This window comes from Spea bombifrons, chromosome 4 (genome assembly GCF_027358695.1).
Source record: "Spea bombifrons isolate aSpeBom1 chromosome 4, aSpeBom1.2.pri, whole genome shotgun sequence".
Lineage (NCBI taxonomy): Eukaryota > Metazoa > Chordata > Amphibia > Anura > Pelobatidae > Spea > Spea bombifrons.
In genome coordinates, this window is record NC_071090.1 from 110,965,301 (window position 1) to 110,988,018 (window position 22,718).

The following is a 22,718-nucleotide window of genomic DNA, read 5'->3' on the forward strand; positions in this document are numbered from 1 at the left end:
ATGAACAAGACAACAATTGATGAGTTCTGGCTTCTGGGATTTGAGAATATACACGGCCTTAAAATCATGCTTTTTCTTCTGTTTCTAATAATTTACATGTTAACATTATTTGCTAATTTCACAATCATATCGTTTGTCTCCATAAGTCACCATATGAATTCCCCGATGTACTTCTTCCTCAGCCACCTGTCTCTCAACGACCTCCTTCTCTCCACAACCATTGTACCTGAAATGCTGCAGGTTATATTGAGAGAAGGGAGTTCTATATCCCGAGCTGGCTGCTTCACCCAATTATACTTTTTCTCTGTGCCAATTGTTAACGAATGTCTCCTCCTCACCGTGATGTCCTACGATCGATATTTGGCCATCTGTAACCCATTGCGTTATTCCTCCATCATGGACCTCAAGCTTTGTGTTCTTCTTGCAACTTTTTCTTGGGTATGTGGTTTAGTGTTTGCTTTCCCACATATTGTTCTTTTGTACAAGATGACATTTTGTGAGTCAAATACAATTAACCATTTTTATTGTGACCTTCCTCCACTTCTCAGACTTTCCTGTTCAGACATATCAGTTAGTAAAACAGTAAGTGTTTTTGAATCTATCCCTTTAGTATTTCTACCTTTTATTTTTATTTCTATGTCTTATATAAACATCATTGTCGCCATCCTCCGGATCTCTACATCAGCTGGAAGACAAAAAGCCTTCTCCACCTGCAGCTCCCACCTGACCGTGGTCTGTATGTATTATGGGACCTTGGTGTTTAACTATGTGATTCCATCTGAAGGACATTACTTAGGGTTACAAAAAATGATTTCTGTTTGTTACTCTATTGTGACCCCGCTATTAAATCCTCTTATATACAGTGTAAGGAATGAAGAGATTAAGAGGACAATAACAAAACATATCTTCCAGAAAAATGACATAAATTAAAAACTATGTATGATGAAAGATGACCAACTATGGACTCCTAGCTCAAAATAGAGTAATCAATTTACATATGACCAGCCATGTTTCTTTCCTTACCTGTGAATATTAATAAAATATAATACATTTAACAGAGGCATAATTAACATAATATAGATATGATTAGATAAATCTGCTTATTGTGTTTATTTTTGTCTCTCTAGCAAAAAAAGTAGCAGCTATTGTTATGAGTTAACACAATAGCCCTACAGACCTAGTATGAGATGTTTACATAAATATACACGTGTAGGTCATGTGATATCTCAGTTTAGGTTTTAGGCTTAAGTACATGTGAAATGAATGAGAAAATGGAAATTATTTTCAGAATTGACAAATGGCTTATCAAAGTAAATAAAAAATATTTTTAGTAATAAAGTCTTCACAAGAGGTCCTCTCTTTCCTCTAACTCCCTCTCTCCCTTTCCGTATAACTTCAGCGCAGCCTCTTGTTGTCAAAACTGATTTCTTCGGCGCATCTATTCACTAAACTGAGAACAGTTGCAAATTAAATGTCCGACTTACAAATTCACCAAAATAGCACTCGAGGGAGAGAAAAATAGGGCTGTTTTTATTTTTTGACATTTCTGCGGTGATCATGTTCTTCTTTCTCATTTACTGTAGCCACAGGAGTTGTATTTTGCTACTTTCTGAAGGACTTTCTTTAGTTGCCATTATTTTGATCATATCATACAACTTACTATAAGAAATATAAAACAGTACAGTAACAATTTTGAAATACCCGTTTTTTCATGGTTTTTTTGTGTGCAAGTTATAGGATAATAAGTACAAGCATATTGCATATTTCCTTATTTTCCAGATCTGGTCATACTGCCCCATGTTCTATTTGGGACATATTTGAAGCCAGTCAGTTTAACTTAACCCCATCAAACCATATATGTTTGATAATTAGACACTCCATGTTTTTTTAAATACTAGTATTTTAACTATTTCCATCCACTAATTCTGTCAAACGTTGTGGTAGTTCTTTTTTCACGAGTTTTTCAGGTTGTTGGGGATAAAGGGCCACATTTAGGACATTCAGTTTTTCAACTTTGAATTTCGACATGTTGAAAATTATGCCCCCATGTCCTAGTTGGAACTTCTTTCAAGCCGGCCAGTACAATTTACCCCAATCAAACCATATATTTTTTGAAAACTAGACATGCCAGGGTATTTAAAATGCATTTGAAATGCTAGTATTTTAATACTTTTCATGAACTAATTTTACCATTAGCCTTTTGTCAAAGTTTGTCGTAGTATTTTCTGTTTTTTAACACACATTGTACATCTCCTGAGTACAGTTATATCACCCATGCATGGGTTTGTTTGGTTGTCCGGGGGCTGAAGGGCACCAATTGGCAAGTGTGCATTTTTTTGCAATTTCAACATCTGGTCAGTCTGTGCCCATGTCCTGTTTGGGACATCTTTGAACCCGGCATATTCGGGTAGCCCCATCGAATTATGTTTTTAAAAAAAACAAAAAAAAACCACCATGGGCATTAAAAGGGCATTTAAAGGGCATTTCAACTTTTTTTACGGATGTTTTTGGATTTTTTTTTACAATTTGTCGGAACTGGATTGTTCAGTGGGAAATTATATTTCAATGTTACCACATTTTTATTCATTTTTTAACTATTTTTATTTTTTACATTTTTTTATTTATTTTACTAATCACATTATGATTAGCATGCTGGGCTCTATTGACTTGCATGGTTGAAAGCTGTACCTGTTCAACCTTCATTGGGAGCTCAGAGTCCTCAGGAGGGTTTGGAGAGACTTTCTTGAGAACTTGTTTATTTTTTTATGGGCGTCACCATTTTACGAGAGGCAAAGTCTCTCACTATGGAACAGAGTGCGCCCGGTGGTGGGTTTTCGGTGTTGCTAAATGCATCGATATAGAGGCACTTCAGCAAGAGCGTTTAAGCTTAGAAAGCGATAATTGATTGCCTCCTTACTTCTTTTAAATAGGAGGTGGAAGCCATATTTAACATGGTGCACGTTGACAATCCGAAAAGCAATCACACAGGGCCCCTGCTGTAGATTTTGGGGTTGCTGAATGCCTTGACATCAAAGCATTACTACCTTGGTAGTAGAATTAGTGCATGGAAGGTGTTAAAATGCCAGCATTTGAAATATTCTATGGTGTCTAGTTTTCAAAAATATAAGGTGTGATGGGGTAAATTGAATTGGCTGGATTCAAAGATGTCCTGAAAAATACCCCTCGTCTTATAATCAGGGTCGTCTTATAATCAGACCTCAAATAGGTCTGATTATGAGACTAAGATCCAGATCCCCCGCAGCGATGCAGAGGACCTGGATCCTCCTGTGTTAACCCCCCCAACTTACCGGTGCTTCTGAGTCCCCGGTGCTTAGTCCGGGCTGCGTGTAGAGCTCTACGCGATTCGCGTGGAGCTCTACATGCTGCCCGGACTAAGCACCTGGGGCTCAGATGCAGGGGACCTGGACCCTCCTGTGTTATGCGCCCCCCCCAACTCAGAAGCACCGGTAAGTTTGGAGGAGGGAGGGGGAGTGTTAAATGGGGGGTGTAAGGCATTTCTGGAGGCAGAGTGCTCTGTGAAATGCCTTTTAACCCCTTTAATGCCACTCTGCCTCCTGAAATGCCTTAAACCTCCCTATATGCCACTCTTCCCCATAATATGCTTTTTAACCCTCTAAGTGCCAGAGTGGCATATAGGGTTAAAAGGCATATCATGGGGCACAGTGGCATATAGGGTTAAAAGGCATATAATGGGGCACTGTGGCATTTAGAGGGTTAAAAGGCATATCATGGGGCACAGTGGCATATAGGGGGTATAAGGCACTTCTGGGGCAGATGTGCATAACTGGGGGGCAGGTTGGAAAATAGAAGGAAATAAAACCAAAATATTTTTCTCAAGCATACCTTTTATTAAAAAAAGTGGTTAAATGAATTAACATTTACTGGTAAAACATTTTTCCTATAGGGTTGTCTTATATTCAGGCTTTTTCTTTTTTTTCCTAAATTAATATTAAGATTTGGGGGGTCGTCTTATAATCAGGGTCGTCTTATAATCGAGCAAATACGGTAGTATAAAAACTAAAATGAAACAGTACTGGTAGAGAAACAGGAAGTTAATAGAAACATGCTGCAATACCTAAAGTCGCCACTGGGTGGTAGTGTAAGGGTACAACCATTACATTACATTAAATTACATTTATTTATAAAGCGCCGGCAGATTCCGCAGCGCTGTTACAGCCAGTAGAACAATTTAGAAACATATATAATAACAAACTGGTGCAAAGGAGAAGAGGGCCCTGCTCCTGCGAGTTTACAATCTAGTCGGTGGTTGAGGGGAGTGAGACAATAGGAGAGGACTGCTTGGATGGGGATGAGTTGATCTGGTTCCGATGATGTGTTGAAGCTCTTGATTATTCAGATGGCTTGATTATGATGATGGTTGGGAGTACTAGAAAGGAATGCTGTGAGTGGATTTTCAGAGAGGTTTTGAAAGTTGCATATGACGTAGAAAGTCTGACGGAACGGGGAAGGGAATTCCACAGGCGTGGGTGAAATCCTGAATACGGGAGTGGGAAGAGGTAGCAATGGTAGAAGGTAGCCGCAGGTCATGAGAGGAGCAAAGGGGGGCGGGTAGGGGTTTATTTGGTTAGGATATATATGTAAGGGGGTGCAGAGTTGTTGAGCGCTCTATACACCCAATATAGTACTATGTACAAACATATATTCATATATCAGAACATACTGGCTTCATCCCCTAGCAAAAAAAACCTTCTAAATGTGATGTGATATATGTTTATAGATTCTAACAAATTGAAATTGCCTCTGAAATGATGCAATTTGTCCCTTTGTTCATTGTCTACGCAAGGGTCCTTCCCTGAAAACCTCTGTAGAATATCCATCCCTAGTGACCTCCTACAGAATATCTTGAAAAGGTATAAATATATTCACAGCGCACATAGACAGACTTAATGCATTTAAAATCCATCAGCAGGAGGCAGGTAAGTTCATTACTCGTTATGGTTTTTATCTCAATTTTCTAAGTATTGGCTCAGAAGGAGAAAAGATAAATCATGAATCTTTTTAATGTGATATCATAAATTTCAAAAATGCTTTTGTCTGATTCTCACATTCGAAAATTAAATATTTTATATAGTTTGTGTATAGTTTGATTCTCAATCATGTGTGGAAAGTAAAATGGGGCCATCGGTCTGCCGGCTGTATTTCTCTACACGCCCTGCGACACATTGCGGGATAAATTAAAGGGGATGAAATAAGTTTTGTATGATAAAATATCTTTTTTTGCTTTTTATGATTTCTTTTTTTTCGAAAGTAATTGATATATTACATATTCTTTAATTAACCATTTTGATTTGTTGACATATTATTTTAAACCTTTTGTTCAAAGATATACCCTGCTACTTTCAGCAAATAACAATTCCTTTTTTGTTTGTTTCAGATAATATTCATGCATTCGTTTTTACATGAAAACACCTCAGAGAATCCAATGAACAAGACAACAATCAATGAATTCTGGATTCTTGGATTTGAGAACATTCACAGCACTAAAATAATCCTCTTTCTTCTGTTCCTAATAATCTACATTTTAACATTATCTGCTAATTTCACAATCATATTATTTGTCTCCATAGGTGAACATATCAATACTCCGATGTATTTCTTTCTCAGCCACCTGTCCCTCAACGACATCCTTCTCTCCACCACCATTGAACCTAAAATGCTCCAGATTATATTGAAAGAAGGCAATGTTATGTCCAAGCCTGGCTGCTTCACCCAATTCTACTTTTTCTCTGCTTCATCTTCTAATGAGTGTTTGCTCCTCACCGTGATGTCATATGACCGATATTTGGCCATCTGTAACCCATTGCGTTATTCCTCCATCATGGACCTCAAACTTTGCATTCTTCTTGCAACTTTGTGTTGGGTCTGTGGAGTACTTATTGCTTTACCACATATTGTTCTTCTGCACAAGATGACATTTTGTGGGTCAAATTCAATTAACCATTTTTATTGTGACCTTCTTCCACTTCTCAAACTGTCCTGTTCAGACATATCAGTGAGTGAAACAGTAAGTGTTTTTAACTCTATCCCTATTGTATTTCTACCTTTTATTTTTATTTCTATGTCTTATATAAACATCATTGTCGCCATCCTCCGGATCTCTACATCAGCTGGAAGACAAAAAGCCTTCTCCACCTGCAGCTCCCACCTGACCGTGGTCTGTATGTATTATGGGACCTTGGTGTTTAACTATGTGATTCCATCTGAAGGACATTACTTAGGGTTACAAAAAATGATTTCTGTTTGTTACTCTATTGTGACCCCGCTATTAAATCCTCTTATATACAGTGTAAGGAATGAAGAGATTAAAAGGACAATAACAAAACATATCTTCCAGAAAAATTACATAAATTAAAAACTATGTATGATGAAAGATGACCAACTATGGACTCCTAGCTCAAAATAGAGTAATCAATTTACATATGACCAGCCATGTTTCTTTCCTTACCTGTGAATATTAATAAAATATAATACATTTAACAGAGGCATAATTAACATAATATAGATGTGATTTGATAAATCTGCTTATTGTGTTTATTTTTATCTCTCTAGCAAAAAAAAAAAAAAAGGAGCAGCTATTGTTATGAATTAACACAATAGCCCTACAGACCTAGTATGAGATGTTTACATAAATATACATGTGTAGGTCATGTGATATCTCAGTTTAGGTTTTAGGCTTAAGTACATGTGAAATGAATGAGAAAATGGAAATTATTTTCAGAATTGACAAATGGCTTATCAAAGTAAATACAAAATAAATATTACAAATCTGGACTTTCCCTATTGGTAATAAAGTCTTCACAAGAGGTCCTCTCTTTCCTCTCACTCCCTCTCTCCCTTTCCGTATAACTTCAACGCAGCCTCTTGTTGTCTAGAACTGATTTCTTGGGCGCATCTATTCACTGAACTGAGAACAGTTGCAAATTAAAAGTCCGACTTAGAAATTCACCAAAATAGCACTCGAGGGAGAGAAAAATAGGGCTGTTTTTATTTTTTGACATTTCTGCGGTGACCATGCTCTTCTTCCTCATTTACTGTAGCCACAGGAGTTGTATTTTGCTACTTTCTTAAGGGCTTTCTTTAGCTGCCATTATTTTGATCATATCATATAACTTACTATAAGAAATATAAAACATGGTGAAAAATGGAGAAAAAAAAGATTTTTCCTTAATTTTATTTGAAAAATATTTTTCTCATCTACAAACGCTAATGAAAAACCCGCTCAATAGATTCTAATATTTGTTCTGAGTTTAGAAATACCCAGTTTTTTATGTTTTTTATTGCTTTTTTGCAAGTTATAGGACAATACATACAAGCATATGACATATTTCCTTATTTTCCAGATCTGGTCATACTGCCCCATGTTCTATTTGGGACATCTTTGAAGCCAGTCAGTTTAACTTAACCCCATCAAACCATATATGTTTGATAACTAGACACTCCAGGGTATTTTAAATACTAGTATTTTAACTCTTTCCATCCACTAATTCTGTCTAACTTTGTGGAAGTTCTTTTTTCACGAGTTTGTCAGATTGTTGGGGATAAAGGGCCACATTTAGGACATTCAGTTTTTCAACCTTGAATTTCGACATATTGAAAATTCTGCCCCCATGTCCTAGTTGGAACTTCTTTTAAGCCGGCCAGTACAATTTACCCCAATCAAACCATATATTTTTGAAAACTAGACATGCCAGGGTATTTAAAATACTATTTCAAATGCTAGTGTTTTAATACTTTTCATGCACTAATTTTACCATTAGCCTTTTGTCAAAGTTTGTGGTAGTATTTTGGGTTTTTTAACACACATTGCACATCTCCTGAGTACAGTTATATCACCCATGCGTGGGTTTGTTTGGGTGTCTGGGGGCTAAAGGGCACCAATTGGGAAGTGTGCATTTTTTGCATTTTCAACATCTGGTCAGTCTGTGCCCATGTCCTATGTGGGACATCTTTGAATCAGGCATATTCAAGTAGCCCCATCGAATTATGGTTCTTAAAAAAAAAAATTAAAACACCATGGGCATTTAAATGGTATTTAAACTTTTTTTACGTATGTTTTTTTATTTTTTTTACATTTTGTTGGAATGGGGAAATTTTGTGTTCAGTGGGAAATTATATTTCAATGTTACCACATTTTTATTCATTTTTTAACTATTTTTATTTTTTTATTTATTTTACTAATCACATTATGATTAGCATGCTGGGCTCTATTGCTCCGTTGACTTGCATGGTTGAAAGCTGTACCTGTATTCAACCTTCATAGGGGAGCTCAGAGTTCTCAGGAGGGTCTGGAGCGACTTTCTTGAGAACGTGTTTATTTTTTAATGGGCGTCGCCATCTTACGAGAGGCAAAGTCTCTCTCTATGGAACAGAGTGCACCCGGTGGTGGGTTTTCGGTGTTGCTGAATGCATCAATATTGAGGCATTTCAGCAAGACTGTTTAAGCTTAGAAAGTGATCATTGATTGCCTCCTTACTTCTTTTAAATAGGCAGCGGAAGCCATATTTAATATGGTGCATGTTGACAATCCGAAAAGCAATCACACAGGGCCCCTGCTGTAGATTTTGGGGTTGCTGAATGCCTTGATATCGAAGCATTACTACGCTAGTAGTAGAATTAGTGCATGGAAAGTGTTAAAATGCCAGCATGTGAAATATTCTACGGTGTCTAGTTTTCAAAAATAAAAGGTTTGATGGGGTAAATTGAATTGGCTGGATTCAAAGATGTCCCAAATAGGACATGGGGACAGGGTTACCAGATAAAAAAAAAAAATTTTTGCCCTATAACAGGGGTGTCCAAGTTTTTTCTGCAGTGAGCCACTTCATCAGAATTGTATACGTGCGAGGGCCGCACTCATTTTTCACTGTGAGAAAATATGGCCTTTAATAAAGTATGCAGATTAAAATAAAGTAAATGACACAACACTTTTACTTTTCCTCTCACTGATTTCTGGGCCTAGAAAGTTTTGTGACTACAAATTCAGGATTCTGGATAAGTAAAAATAAAATAGTTATATTTATTTTAGGGATGCACTAAAATGAAAATTCTGGACCAAAACCGAAAATTCAGGGTTCACTTAGCCGAAACTGAAAGTGACCCCCCCACAATTTTAATAAAAGTAAGTTACACACCAAAATTGTACGAAAAAATTATATATTGTGATTGTTAACAGCAATATCAGGCATACCCAGATTCCAGCATGTACTGGTTGGCTGGGCATTGTATTTTTTGTCCAATTTTAGTGTGTAAAAATGCTTTTATTAAAAGTAACACACCACAATTGGACAAAAAAAAATCAACAATATGACTTGGCATGATAGGAGTGTGATTGCTAACAGCAAACACACTCTTTTATACCCAGGCAACCAGTGAATGCTGGAACCTAGGCATGATGGGACTGTGATTGCTGTTAGCAGATTGCTGTTAGCTGTTAGCAATCACACTCCTATCATCCCAAGTCAGCCAGTACATGCTGGTTCAGGGTGGCTGTAAGTGCAGACCCCATACTGCTGGTAGCATCAATACACAAGGGGGGCAGCTAGCCAGGTTTCAGCATGTACTGGCTGACTTGGCATGATAGGAGTGTGATTGCTTACAGCAAACACACTCTTTTTATACCCAGGCAACCAGTTAATGCTGGAACCTAGGCATGATGGGACTGTGATTGCTGTTAGCAATCACACTCCTATCATCCCAAGTCAGCCAATACATGCTGGTACAGGGTGGCTGTAAGTGCAGACCCCATACTTCTGGCAGCATCAATACACAAGGGGGGCAGCTAGCCAGGTTTCAGCATGTACTGGCTGACTTGGCATGATAGGAGTGTGATTGCTAAGAGCAATCACAGTCCCATTATGCCTAGGTTCCAGCACTAACACATCCATGCTATCACACACACACAAGTTCATTCATTCACAGATTCATTCCCTCAATCTGACATACTCATTCACACAACCTCCCCCACCCCCTTACCTGCTCTACAGCTCTCGATGCCGATCACAGACTTCAGCAGGGGGTGCGGCCTCCCTTGTTCTCCCCACAGAGGAAGCAGGACTGGAGAAGAGAATAGACCCTCCCACAAGTAAGCAGCAGGGCTCTTGTGATTCTGGCTGCCGATCTCAGGCGGGCCGCATTTGGCCCGCGGGCCGCATGTTGGACGCCCCTGCCCTATAACATTAAAAAATTTCCATGCCCAGGACAAATATCAGAATCTATTTATTAATTTTTTGATTAGCTTTGTAGATGAGTAAAAAATGTTTCAAATAAAAGTGAGAAAAAATGCTTTTTTATATTTTTTCATCATATTTTTTTTCTATAAAATTAGATGATATATTATAGAGAAAGCTCTTCTTGTGTTGAACGAACAATGTATAACTTGTATGGATACACTAAATGAGAGAGAAAAGTAAATCACAGCTAAACATAAGCACCACAAACATTTTAAAACAGCCTTGGTCACAAAGCATTCAAAAAGCAACGTAGGCAGGGCAGAGCACAGGGCAGGTATGGGCAGACAGACATATCACACCACATGGTAGAAGACTGAATACCCCAATATTAGAAGAAAAAAAAACAAGAATTAATCCCACAGAGCAAAGAAGGAGATTAAGTCACAGCAGAAGCAGGGCACACACTGACAGGCAGATACATTCAGATTGTCCAGGGATGTAAAGGGATAACACATCTAACAGAGGAAATACTGTGTTGCTTGACATCTTCTTCTCCTTTGGCTAATAATCAAAATCCAGGTCACCATCATCAAGATTGTGGATGACCATATACTTTTCCACTAATGCACAAAGCAGAGCAAGACCAACTTCTGCTGCAAGGGTTGCCCTCTTCTTTGTCACTTTCTTCTGACCCAAATGTAGATCTGCTGCTATAACAATGACTTGTTTGCTCACAAATATTTTCTGATTTATAATTGCCACCATTGTGCTGTTAAAGACAAGTTAAAAAGGGTGTCAGCCCACATATATATTTGGAAATTCTGATTGGCCAGAGTATTTAAAAGTTAAAGAAAAAACCATAGGCTATTGGACCAATCAATCAGAGTCATAATCATAAATGAGGCCACTCCTACCTATGATTTATATGTACCCTCCTACACATGGTCCCTTCCCTCTTTCCCTCATGAAAAAGCACCAGAACGGGTTGTAATGGTGCCAAAACTGGACAAATGAATGAATGTTTTTAATAAGTTTTGCTGTTCATTTTTAATTTTGTTTCATTGGGTGCCCTTCTCATTATTCAGATTATTTGAAATGTACAAATTTGAATGCACATAATAATAAATTCAACATGAATGCTTAAAACAACCATGGGGGTATGAATTCTTAGACCATACTCATATACTAGCTAGCCATGTGTCATGAGAAGGTTGCTGAAGCCATGCAGGCTACTTTCATAGAGACTCAACATTTTTAATATTTTTTTTTTAATAAAACTTTAACATCTATATGAAATTTGAATTTGTTATTACAGTATAACTAATTTATATGTCTTCTTAAATTCTGAAATCCGTTCCTTGGGCATCGTATACACAAGGGTCCTTCCTTGAAACTCTCCATTGAATACCCATCCCTGGTTTCCAGCTGCAGAAGGCACCTCGCGGTTCCTGCGTGTATCTAGAAAAGGTATAAATATATTCACAGCACAGATACACAGACTTTAAACATATTTCAGCAGGAGGCAGGTAAGATCATTATTCAAAACGTTCACATCTCTAAATTAAAATCAATTTGCAAAGTAAATATTGGCTCAGAAGGGGGAACCTTGTCTGTTGAATCCTGATTTTTTTTTATTTTTTAATGGGTAATTTCAACAATCCTTTTATTTGCTTCGGACTTTGGTCATATAATATGTTCTTTTGCATGTAGGTTTATTTAACAGAAAGCTGGTATTCCAATGTTAAAATGAGACCACTAGTCTGGACACTGGATATAATCCTCATTTGTAAAATTGAATTCACTAAGCCTTCAGATGCTGGAACTATGTTTGTCTACATGCTCTACGATGTACATGAAGTGTACGCAATGTGTGATTTAACAAAGCAGGTAAAACAAGTCTTTGCTCCAAACCAAATCACTTCCTGAATGCTGTCCATCGGCAGTCTACGCTTATCAGACTTTTCTTTACATTTTTTGGATTTAGTCTCCAGGCTCAGCTACATAGGCGTTTTATAGACCCCCTACCTGATTGTATAAGATCTCTGCGGAAAAAAAATCCATTACAAATAGAATTTGTCACAATCTGATTCCAGTGATATCACGGCCTGCTACTGTCAACGAATAACAACAATTGTTATTTTCGGTTTTCAGATATAATTTTTCATCATGCATTTATTTTTATATGAAAGCATCTTGGAGCACGTTACAAACCAGACAACAATCAAGGAATTTTGGATTCTGGGATTTCAGAACATCCACAACATTAAAATTCTACTGTTTATTTTGTTTCTTATAAGTTTTATTTTAACATTATCTGCTAATTTCACAGTCATATTACTGATCTCCTTAAGTCACCATATCAAGGCTCCGATGTACTTCTTCCTCAGCCACCTGTCTTTTAATGACATTCTTCTCTCCACAACCATCGTACCTGAAATGCTCCACATTATATTGAGGGAAGGAAGTTCTATTTCTCTGTCTGGATGCTTTATTCAGTTTTGTTTGTTTTCTGCATCTGGAGCCAATGAGTGTCTCCTCCTCACTGCGATGTCCTACGATCGATATTTGGCCATCTGTAACCCATTGCGTTATTCCTCCATTATGGACCTTAGACTTTGTATTCTTCTTGTAAGTTCCTCTTGGGCATGTGGAGTACTTATTGTTTTATCACATATTGTTCTTTTGCAGAAGATGATATTTTGTGGGTCAAATATAATTAACCATTTTTATTGTGACCTTCCTCCACTTCTTAGACTTTCATGCTCAGACACATCAGCTAATGAAATAGTTGTTGCTATAGGCTCAATCCCAATATTATTTCTGCCATTAATTTTTATCTCTGTAACTTATATAAACATCATTGTCGCCATCCTCCGGATCTCAACCTCAACTGGAAGACAAAAAGCCTTCTCCACCTGCAGCTCCCACCTGACCGTGGTCTGTATGTATTACGGGACGTTGGTGTTTAACTATGTGATTCCATCTAAAGAACAGTACTTAGGTTTACAAAAAATGGTTTCTGTGTGTTACACTATTGTGTCGCCACTGTTAAATCCTGTTATATACAGTCTACGGAATGAGCAGATTAAAACGACAATAACAAAACTTGCATTCAAAAAATATATATAATGGTGTCCAGAAAAGACTTTCAATTGCTTGTCTCAGCTCCTTGGTAAGACATTAGATAGGACTTGCCAAAATTGGGGTATCTGGCGTAGCGATGATCCAAGCAATAAACAGTATAACTGTCTAGTGTGACGGAATCCCTATTATTTATGCCTCAAATAGGTGTTTTTTTAAAAAAAAAGTGTTTGCTGGGTGTGTGCTGATCTTTCGCTAGTTCAAAATAATGTCCCCATAGTCATATTTCTTTACCTACTTATGAATATTAATACAATTATGTTACTGCCTTTAAGTACTGCCTTTAGGTACGTTATGTACATATAATAGAGAGAGGCTTTGATGAAGTCCATTGAATTTAACCTGCTATATTTATTAAAGACAGACTGCTCTTTTTATGCTCAATATTTCTTTACTGAACATCCAGCCGCAAAGAAAAAATAATTCATGTTTAATAATAAATAGTCTTTAAATACTTTCTATTTATTCTGGTTTTTCCTCTCCTTTCCACCACTCACTGCTTTAATTTGGATTTTTTTTCTCACTTCTCATTCATGCACAAGAGCTCTGACAGCAACTCCATAAATCCAAGCAAGGGAACCAGATATTGTACTGCAAATAGTGTCCACTGTCACCTGCTGGAAGTAATGGAATCCAGGGGTCCACCGTCTATCATGGGAAACACAGCCTCCAGGCACCCCCCAAGTCATGGAGGCTTCCATGACATTCATGTTTAGCTGCAATACCCAGGTAATATGGTTTATGGAAAGTGCCTACCTAGTGGAAAAGTGTCCTTTTTTTTAAAAAAAATATTTATTCAGTCTCACTGAGGAGGCTAGGATCTCCCATAAACCTGTAGACATTGCTGTATGAAAAAGGTAGATTCAGAGGGCTATATGCCTGTTAGGAAAAATAAATGCTGCTATTTTCATTGAGCTTAGTCATTCAACCCTACTACAACTAGACCCTCAGTTATCATATATGTCTAGCAATGTCTGGGCTTCGTTATCTCAGTAATTTAGATGTCATCTTTTTTTAACCTAGCTGTTGCTGGTGGCCATTTTCTTTTTGTGTGGGGCAGCCCATCAGGCTTCAGGGGTCAAGGAATGGGCTTGTGGCTGTAGCTTCCCAGGTTACCAGGGGTGGTATCTGGTGTTATAGTTATCGGTGTTTAAGTGTTGGTGGAGGTTCCTGGCTGAGCGTGGTTGCTGGAACCTCAGGTGTTGGTGGGGCATCATGGTATGCTCTCTAGACTTGTGCATTCGTCTTCGGGCGAACATGAAAACGAACACAAAGAGTGCGTTTTCGTTCCGAAGACACGCCAAAGAGAAGACAGCGGCGGTAAGACGTAGGCGAAGACGAAGACACACACCACGAAGATCTTCGTGATCGTCTTCGTCTTCGTCTACCATTCCCCCCCCCTTCTAACTTATCTTGGCATCACGGCATCGCGGCAGTTCACGGAAGTGGAAATCCGCAGGTTCGCCGTCACGGGTTACAGGGCAGTGCGAATTAGCCTATTGGTCGCCTACAGGGACCTCCTCTGGCATCAACCAATAGGCTCACTCGCACGGCCTTTGTAAGTTGTAACCCCTGACAGCGAACCTATGGATTTCTGCTCCCGTTAACCCCTTCGATGCTGCGTTAGATAACGGGAGCGGAAATCCGTAGGTTAAAGGGCCGTGCAAGCGGAAAAAAAACTTAACCCCTAATAAAAGTTAAAAAGTTAACCCCAATGCTGCAACTTACCCGGCAGATCCCACTGGTCTCCCTCTTATATCAGTTAAATGTCCGTACGAGCGACTTTATTGGTCGCTTGTACGGACATTTAACTAATAGAACAGGGAGGCCAGTGGGATCTGCAGGGTAAGATACGGCACCAGGAGTTTAACAGTCTGTACGAGCAACCCTATTGGTCGCCAGCAGGGGGCTCGTCTGCCATCAACCAATGGCAGACAAGCCCCCTGCTGACGACCAATAGAGTTGCTCATACGTACATTTAAACTCCTGGCACCAGAGCTGCGTTAACCCCGTATCAACCCCTTAACCGGAAAAAACGAAGAAAAAACAAACACGAAGAATGTCCACGAATATTCGCCCGAAGAGAAGACAGGAACGGGCGAATAGTCGCAGAATACGAAGATTTTTTTCCTCCCGAAGACGAGCGAGAAGACAAACACGAAGAGCCCCCTGGTGCCCAAGTCTAATGCTCTCCCATAGGTGGCATTTATGGTTTGGCCTTGTAGTCCCTGTAAGCTTTTGGGTGATACTGTTTATGAGGTTTTAATGATGTAAATGTTTTGTCATTGTCGCGTTAACTCACCTTTATGTTTACAGGTCATGTGGCAATGGCTTTTGTAAATAAACTGGCTGTGGCCATTTTGGACCCACATGGTGTTCTGTGTGTTTATTTATAGGGGGTCATTGGACATGGCATAGCCTGAATGCCGAGGCTACATCTGTCAAGGTTCTGTATGTCAACAGCCCTAATGTCAGCTCTATCAAGAAAAGCTATACAGGTTAAAGTTATCAGCCTTCAGACAAGAAATGGGTAGAACCAGCTATGGAAGACACCATTTTTAAAGCTCTATTAGTTTCTAAATAATTCTGTGAAGCAAACTGTATTTTAGATAGTGAGGGGTTGGGGTTAAAATAAGATGGAGGAAGACAAGGTGGGAAGAGGCTGGCACATGGACTTCTTCTGGATGTCCTTTTCGCAATGAAGACAGTCCAGGTTCATTTGAAAACATTACTGTTTTTTTACCTTTATAAGCCATTTATCAGTTATACAGAAAACAAAAACTGTCTGCGCTTCTCACCCTAATAAAGTTGGCAACAAATATATAAACATAATATAAATGAGAGGTTTTGGTTATATGAATTGGCCAAAGCATAATTAAGCCTACCTGCCACGTCTCAATAGGGTGAGAACCGACTCTCATCTCCTACATAGTGGGCACACAAAGCAGTTTATACGGCTACCAAAACCTTATTAATGTGTGGGGGAGGTGCAATTAAACCTCCTTTCAATTAACCCCTGGACAGCAAGCTGCAACCAGACTGATGAGGAGCCAACAACCTCAAATATGTGCAAACAGGGAAAAGAAAAAATGTTGGTGCGCTAAGCTAGTCTCAGGCTCAAATAATACAAATGTATAATATGAGGCCTACCAAACAGGTGTAAGCATGCTGCAAGAAACAGTGTATTGGCTGTACAATGTATACAAAAAACAAAAACTGTCTGCGCTTCTTACCCTAATATATAAACATAATATAAATGAGAGGTTTTGGTTATATGAATTGACCAAAGCATAATTAAGCACACCCACCAATGGACTTTATCAAAGCCTCTCCCGATAATCTGTAAATAATGGACATGTCAAAGGTAGTAATTACTATAAACTACACAAAATAAGAATTAGGAAAATATATTATCTGCACAAATTATCAGATCACAAATGCATGCAAACATGACTATTCAATCATGAGCCAATAAGAACAAGGTCCTAGCTAGCCTAGCTCATATCACTTTACTAACAGGAAATAGTATAAAACTAAAATGAAACACTACTGGTACAGAAACAGGAAGTTAATAGAAACATGCTGCAATACCGAAAGTCACCACTGGGTGGTAGTGTAAGGGTACAACCGTTACATTACATTAAATTACATTTATTTATAAAGCGCCGGCAGATTCCGCAGCGCTGTTACAGCCAGTAGAACAATTTATAAACACATACAATAACACATACAATAACAAACTGGTGCAAAGGAGAAGAGGGCCCTGCAATTTGCGAGCTTACAATCTAGTCGGTGGTTGAGGGGGATTGAGACAAAAGGAGAGGACTGCTTGGATGGGGATGAGTTGATCTGGTTCCGATGATGTGTTGAAGCTCTTGATTTTTAAGATGGCTTGATTATGATGATGGTTGGGAATACTGGGAAGGAATATTGTGGGTGGGTTTTCAGAGAGGTTTTGAAAGTTGATATGATGTAGAAAGTCTGACGGAACGGGGAAGGGAATTCCACAGGAGGGGTGCGGCGTGGGTGAAATCCTGAATACGGGAGTGGGAAGAGGTAGCAATGGTAGAAGGTAGCCGCAGGTCAAGAGAGGAGCAAAGGGGGTCGGTAGGGGTGTATTTGGATAGGATATATATGTAAGGGGGTGTAGAGTTGTTGAGGGCTCTATACACCCAATATAGTACTATGTACAAACATATATACAGATATCAGAACATACTGGCTTCATCTCCTGGCAAAAAAAAAAACTTCTAAATGTGATGTGATATATGTTTATAGATTCTAACAAATTGAAATTGCCTCTGAAATGATGAATTTGTCCCTTTGTTCATTGTCTACACAAGGGTCCTTCCCTGAAAACCTCTGTAGAATATCCATCCCTAGTGACCTCCTACAGAATATCTTGAAAAGGTATAAATATATTCACAGCGCACATAGACAGACTTCATGCATTTAAAATTCATCAGCAGGAGGCAGGTAAGTTCATTACTCGTTATGGTTTTTATCTCAATTTTCTAAGTATTGGCTCAGAAGGAGAAAAGATAAATCATGAATCTTTTTAATGTGATATCATAAATTTCAAAAATGCTTTTGTCTGATTCTCACATTCGAAAATTAAATATTTTATATAGTTTGTGTATAGTTTGATTCTCAATCATGCGGGGAAAATGGGGCCATCGGTCTGCCGGCTGTATTTCTCTACACGCCCTGCGACACATTGCGGGATAAATTAAAGGGGATGAAATAAGTTTGTATGATAAAATATCTTTTTTTGTTTTTTATAATTTCTTTTTTTCGAAAGTAATTGATATTTTACATATACTTTAAAACACATATATTAATTAACTATTTGATTTGTTGACATATTATTTATTTTAAACCTTTTGTTCAAAGATATACCCTGCTACTTCCAGCAACTAACAATTCCTTTTTTGTTTGTTTCAGATAATATTCATGCATTCGTTTTTACATGAAAACACCTTAGAGAATCTAATGAACAAGACAACAATCAATGAATTCTGGATTCTGGGATTTGAGAACATTCACAACACTAAAATCATCCTCTTTCTTCTGTTTCTAATAATCTACATTTTGACATTATCTGCTAATTTCACAATCATATTATTTGTCTCCATAGGTGAACATATCAATACTCCGATGTATTTCTTTCTCAGCCACCTGTCCCTCAATGACATCCTTCTCTCCACATCCACTGAACCTAAAATGCTCCAGATTATATTGAAAGAAGGCAATGTTATGTCCAAGCCTGGCTGCTTCACCCAATTCTACTTTTTCTCTGTTTCATCTTCTAATGAGTGTTTGCTCCTCACCGTGATGTCCTATGACCGATATTTGGCCATCTGTAACCCATTGCGTTATTCCTCCATCATGGACCTTAAACTTTGCATTCTTCTTGCAACGTTGTGTTGGGTCTGTGGAGTACTTTTTGCTTTACCACATATTGTTCTTTTGCAGAAGATGACATTTTGTGGGTCAAATTCAATTAACCATTTTTATTGTGACCTTCTTCCACTTCTCAAACTGTCCTGTTCAGACACATCAGGTAATGAAATATTCGTTGCTGTAGGCTCTATCCCAATATTATTTCTGCCATTAATTTTTATCTCTGTAACTTATATAAACATCATTCTCGCCATCCTCCGGATCTCCACCTCAACTGGAAGACAAAAAGCCTTCTCCACCTGTAGCTCCCACCTGACCGTGGTCTGTATGTATTATGGGACCTTGGTGTTTAATTATGTGATTCCATCTGAAGAACAGTACTTAGGATTACAAAAAATGGTTTCTGTGTGTTACACTATTGTGTCCCCACTGTTAAATCCTGTTATATACAGTCTACGGAATGAAGAGATTAAAACGACAATAACAAAACTTGCATTCAAAAAATATATATAAATTAAAGACTGTGTATGATTTACCACTTTTTTATGGCTGTATTACAGATAATAGAGAGAGGCTTTGATGAAGTCCATTGAATTTAATCTGCTAGATTTATTAGAGACAGACTGCTCTTTTTATGCTTAATATTTCTTTACTGCCGCAAAGAAAAAAAAATGTTTAATAATAATTTGCATTTTTTTTCACACTTCTCATTCATGCACAAGGGCTCTGACAGCAACTCCATCATTCCCTGCTAACTAACTGGTTTTGATGTCTGGTGTACGCTCAGTAAACGCTATTACTTTCTATTGCTTCATAGACTCCTGTAGCGTTTCTGCACATGCGCATATGGTGCTTGCATGAATCTTCTCTAAAATATCAGTTTATTTTACATTTTATAATTATTATTCTCAAATTGTATTTATTATTACCATTAATTAATGATTACATTGTTTCATTGTTTTAACTGGATGAATATATATATAATGTCTTCATCCAATTCAGAATATTCTAACGATCATCATACCTCTACGGAGATTTTCCATATGAATGGCACATTCATTTTAAAACAATGAATTTCAGTATGATTTTCGGTTCCCGACGAAATTCTAATGTTATTTTTTATGATATAGAAACAAAATAATTATGTTTCTGTGCCCACTGCCCTCTCCCTCAGTCATGCCTGTGCCTTCTGCCCTTATTACCTTCGAACACTCTTTGCCCCTGCCCTTATCCCCATAGTCCATTACCTACAGCCTTCCCTTCTTGCCCTGTTTTTACCCTTTCCCACTTCCACTGCCTTGTGTGTGTGTGTGGGGGGGTGTAAGTCACTGTGCGAGAGAGTGTGACGCTGCAAAGAATTTACTAAAAGCAGAGAAGGGGGGGCGCGACAGGGGAGAGAGTCAGCGTGTGAGAGAGTGTGAAGCTGCAGAGAATATACTAAAAGCAGAGAAAGGAGGGGGTGCGACAGGGGAGAGAGTCAGCGTGTGAGAGAGTGTGAAGCTGCAGAGAATATACTAAAAGCAGAGAAAAGAGGGGGCGCAACAGGGGAGAGAGTCAGCGTGTGAGAGAGCGTGCAGGTGCAGAAAAAAAACTGATAGGAGAGATGGGAGGGAGAAGGAATGTGTGTAGTGTACACAGTGCCTGCAATAGCCCTAAATTAAAATATAATCCTTGTCTGTAGAGGTAAATTATTGCGCAGCTTTACATGTACTGAAATTATTAATTACCAGTTGCATATTAATTATGCCATGTTTGGTAGTTTTTATAAGATGTATTAGTTTGATAATTTTTCCCCTGCACATAAAGTTCATTGTGACGGGAATGACCTGTACCCCCAACTGGCCTCCAGGGACATAAAACCGGCGGGCAGGACTAGCATCGAAGACAGCAGGGAACACAGCTCTTTGGGAACCTCGGTGGCACTTTAGTATATAGAAACATAGCAATAGAGCGCTTTACCACCCTGACAAGGGCTTACCTCAATAACAAGAGGGAACCTGTATTGAGGTATAACAGGAACTGATTTTATTGAGGAAACAATAACCGCCAGCCTTCAACAGCCTTTCAGTAGTCTGGCAGTGAGTTATGACCAGCATGCATCCCACCAAATGTAAAAAGCAATATGCAGATCATATGCAAATTAGTTATAACAGAAAACCACACCAACTTACACAAGCCTACAATCAGAACCAATAATATTGGTCAGACAGGCAGGCGGAAGGGGAAAACTGGGAACTGGAGAGCTCTGGTCCTCTCACTGTTGCGACTGTGTACTGCTAATCAGGTACAGGGTGACTTAAACATAAATCTAAGCAAGGGAACCAGATATTGTGCTGTAATTAGTGTCCACTGTCACCTGTTCGGAGTATGTAATGCACTCCAGGGGTCCACCGTCTATAATGGGAAACACAGCCTCCAGGCGCCACCCCCCCAAGTCATGTAGGCTTCCGTGACATTCATGTTTAGCTACAATACCCAGGTAATGTGGTTTATGGAAAGTTGTGCCTACCTAGTGGGAAAGTGTCCTTGGAATCTTTTCTTTTTCTTTTTTTTTTCTTTTTTTTTATAGAGAAACATAAGGATTCAGTCTCACTGAGGAGGCTAGGATCTCCCATAAACCTGTAGACATTATTCAAAAGGATAGATTCAGAGGGCTATATGCCTGTTAGGGAAAACAAATGCTGCTATTTTCATTGAGCTTAGTCATTCAATCCTACTACAACTAGACCCTCAGTTATCAAACATTCTGGGCTTCGTCTAGGAGGTTCTGGGAGTCAGCCAAGGGGTTAGAGGGCTTGGGGGGCAAGTGGGGTGTGTAGAGCTCAGATAAGTCCCCTGGGGTGAAAGGATCTGTCAGGGGAGTCCCTTACTTTTGGAGTGGGGGAATATTTATTGTCTGCTAGCAGAGGGGAATATCTCAGTAATTTAGGTGCCATCTTTTTCAACCAAGCTGGTTTCCTTTTGTGTGGGGCAGCCCATCAGGCTTCAGGGGTCAAGGGATGGACTTGTGGCGGTAGCTTCCCGGGTTACCAGGGGTGGTATCTGGTGTTCCTGGTGGAGGTTCCTGGCTGAGCGTGGTTGCTGGAACCTCGGGTGTTGGTGGGGCATCACGGTATGCTCTCCCATAAGTGGCATTTATGGTTTGGCCCTGTAGTCCCTGTAAGCTTTTGGGTGATACCATTTATGAGGTTTTAATGATGTAAATGTTTTGTCATTGTCGTGTTAACTCACCTTTATGTTTACAGGTCATGTGGCAATGGCTTTTGTAAATAAACTGGCTGTGGCCTTTTTGGACCCATATGGTGTTCTGTGTGTTTATTTATAGGGGTCATTGGACATGGCATAGCCTGAAAGCCGAGGCTACATCTGTCAAGGTTCTGTATGTCAACAGCCCCAATGTCAGCTCTATCAAGAAAAGCTATACTGGTTAAAGTTATCAGCCTTCAGACAAGAAATGGGTAGAACCAGCTATGGAAGAAACCATTTTTAAAGCTCTATTAGTTTCTAAATAATTCTGTGAAGCAAACTGTATTTCAGATAGTGAGGGGTTGGGGTTAAAATAAGATGGAGGGAGACAAGGTGGGAAGAGTTTGGCACGTGGACTTCTTCTGGATGTCCTTTTAGCAATGAAGACAGTCTGGGTTCATTTGAAAACATTACTGTTTATTTACTTTTATAAGCCATTTATCAGTTATACAAAAAAACAAAAACTGTCTCACCCTAATATATAAACATAATATAAATGAGAGGTTTTGGTTATATGAATTGGCCAAAGCATAATTAAGCTCACCCGCCACGTCAAGGCACACTCTCAATAGGGTGAGAACCGACTCTCACCTCCTACATAGTGGGCACACAAAGCAGTGTATAACCTTATTATACGCATTTATCAGTTATGAAAATCACTTCCATTTCCTAATTCATTATGTGTTTTTAACTCAATTCCACAAGTACTTGAAAGGGATC

General features: G+C 38.8%; 3 protein-coding genes across 3 annotated transcripts; all 3 read left to right on the forward strand.

The window, feature by feature from the left end:
- On the forward strand, nt 1–1,159 carry LOC128491723 (olfactory receptor 5L1-like). The gene is made up of 2 exons (XM_053464036.1): nt 1–715; nt 1,128–1,159. Exons 1-2 carry the CDS (start codon nt 1–3, stop codon nt 1,157–1,159), a joined length of 747 nt encoding a protein of 248 aa, XP_053320011.1.
- Nucleotides 1,160–4,395: 3,236 nt separating this feature from the next.
- LOC128491724 (olfactory receptor 6N2-like) lies at nt 4,396–6,394 on the forward strand. The gene is made up of 2 exons (XM_053464038.1): nt 4,396–4,423; nt 5,610–6,394. The coding sequence occupies exons 1-2, from the start codon at nt 4,396–4,398 to the stop codon at nt 6,392–6,394; spliced, it is 813 nt and encodes a 270-aa protein (XP_053320013.1).
- Nucleotides 6,395–12,374: 5,980 nt separating this feature from the next.
- Nucleotides 12,375–13,337, forward strand: LOC128491725 (olfactory receptor 1009-like). Its single transcript, XM_053464039.1, has one exon. It carries the CDS (start codon nt 12,375–12,377, stop codon nt 13,335–13,337), a length of 963 nt encoding a protein of 320 aa, XP_053320014.1.
- Nucleotides 13,338–22,718: the final 9,381 nt, after the last annotated feature.

Coding starts and splice junctions, on each gene's coding strand:
- LOC128491724 (XM_053464038.1), top strand. CDS start 4,396: ATGGTTGGGAGTACTAGAAAGGAATGCT. Junction 4,424..5,609: donor GAGTACTAGAAAGGAATGCT/GTGAGTGGATTT, acceptor TTGTCTCCATAG/GTGAACATATCAATACTCCG.
- LOC128491725 (XM_053464039.1), top strand. CDS start 12,375: ATGCATTTATTTTTATATGAAAGCATCTTGGAGCACGTTACAAACCAG.
- LOC128491723 (XM_053464036.1), top strand. CDS start 1: ATGAACAAGACAACAATTGATGAGTTCTGGCTTCTGGGATTTGAGAAT. Junction 716..1,127: donor AAAAGCCTTCTCCACCTGCA/GCTCCCACCTGA, acceptor TTGTCTCTCTAG/CAAAAAAAGTAGCAGCTATT.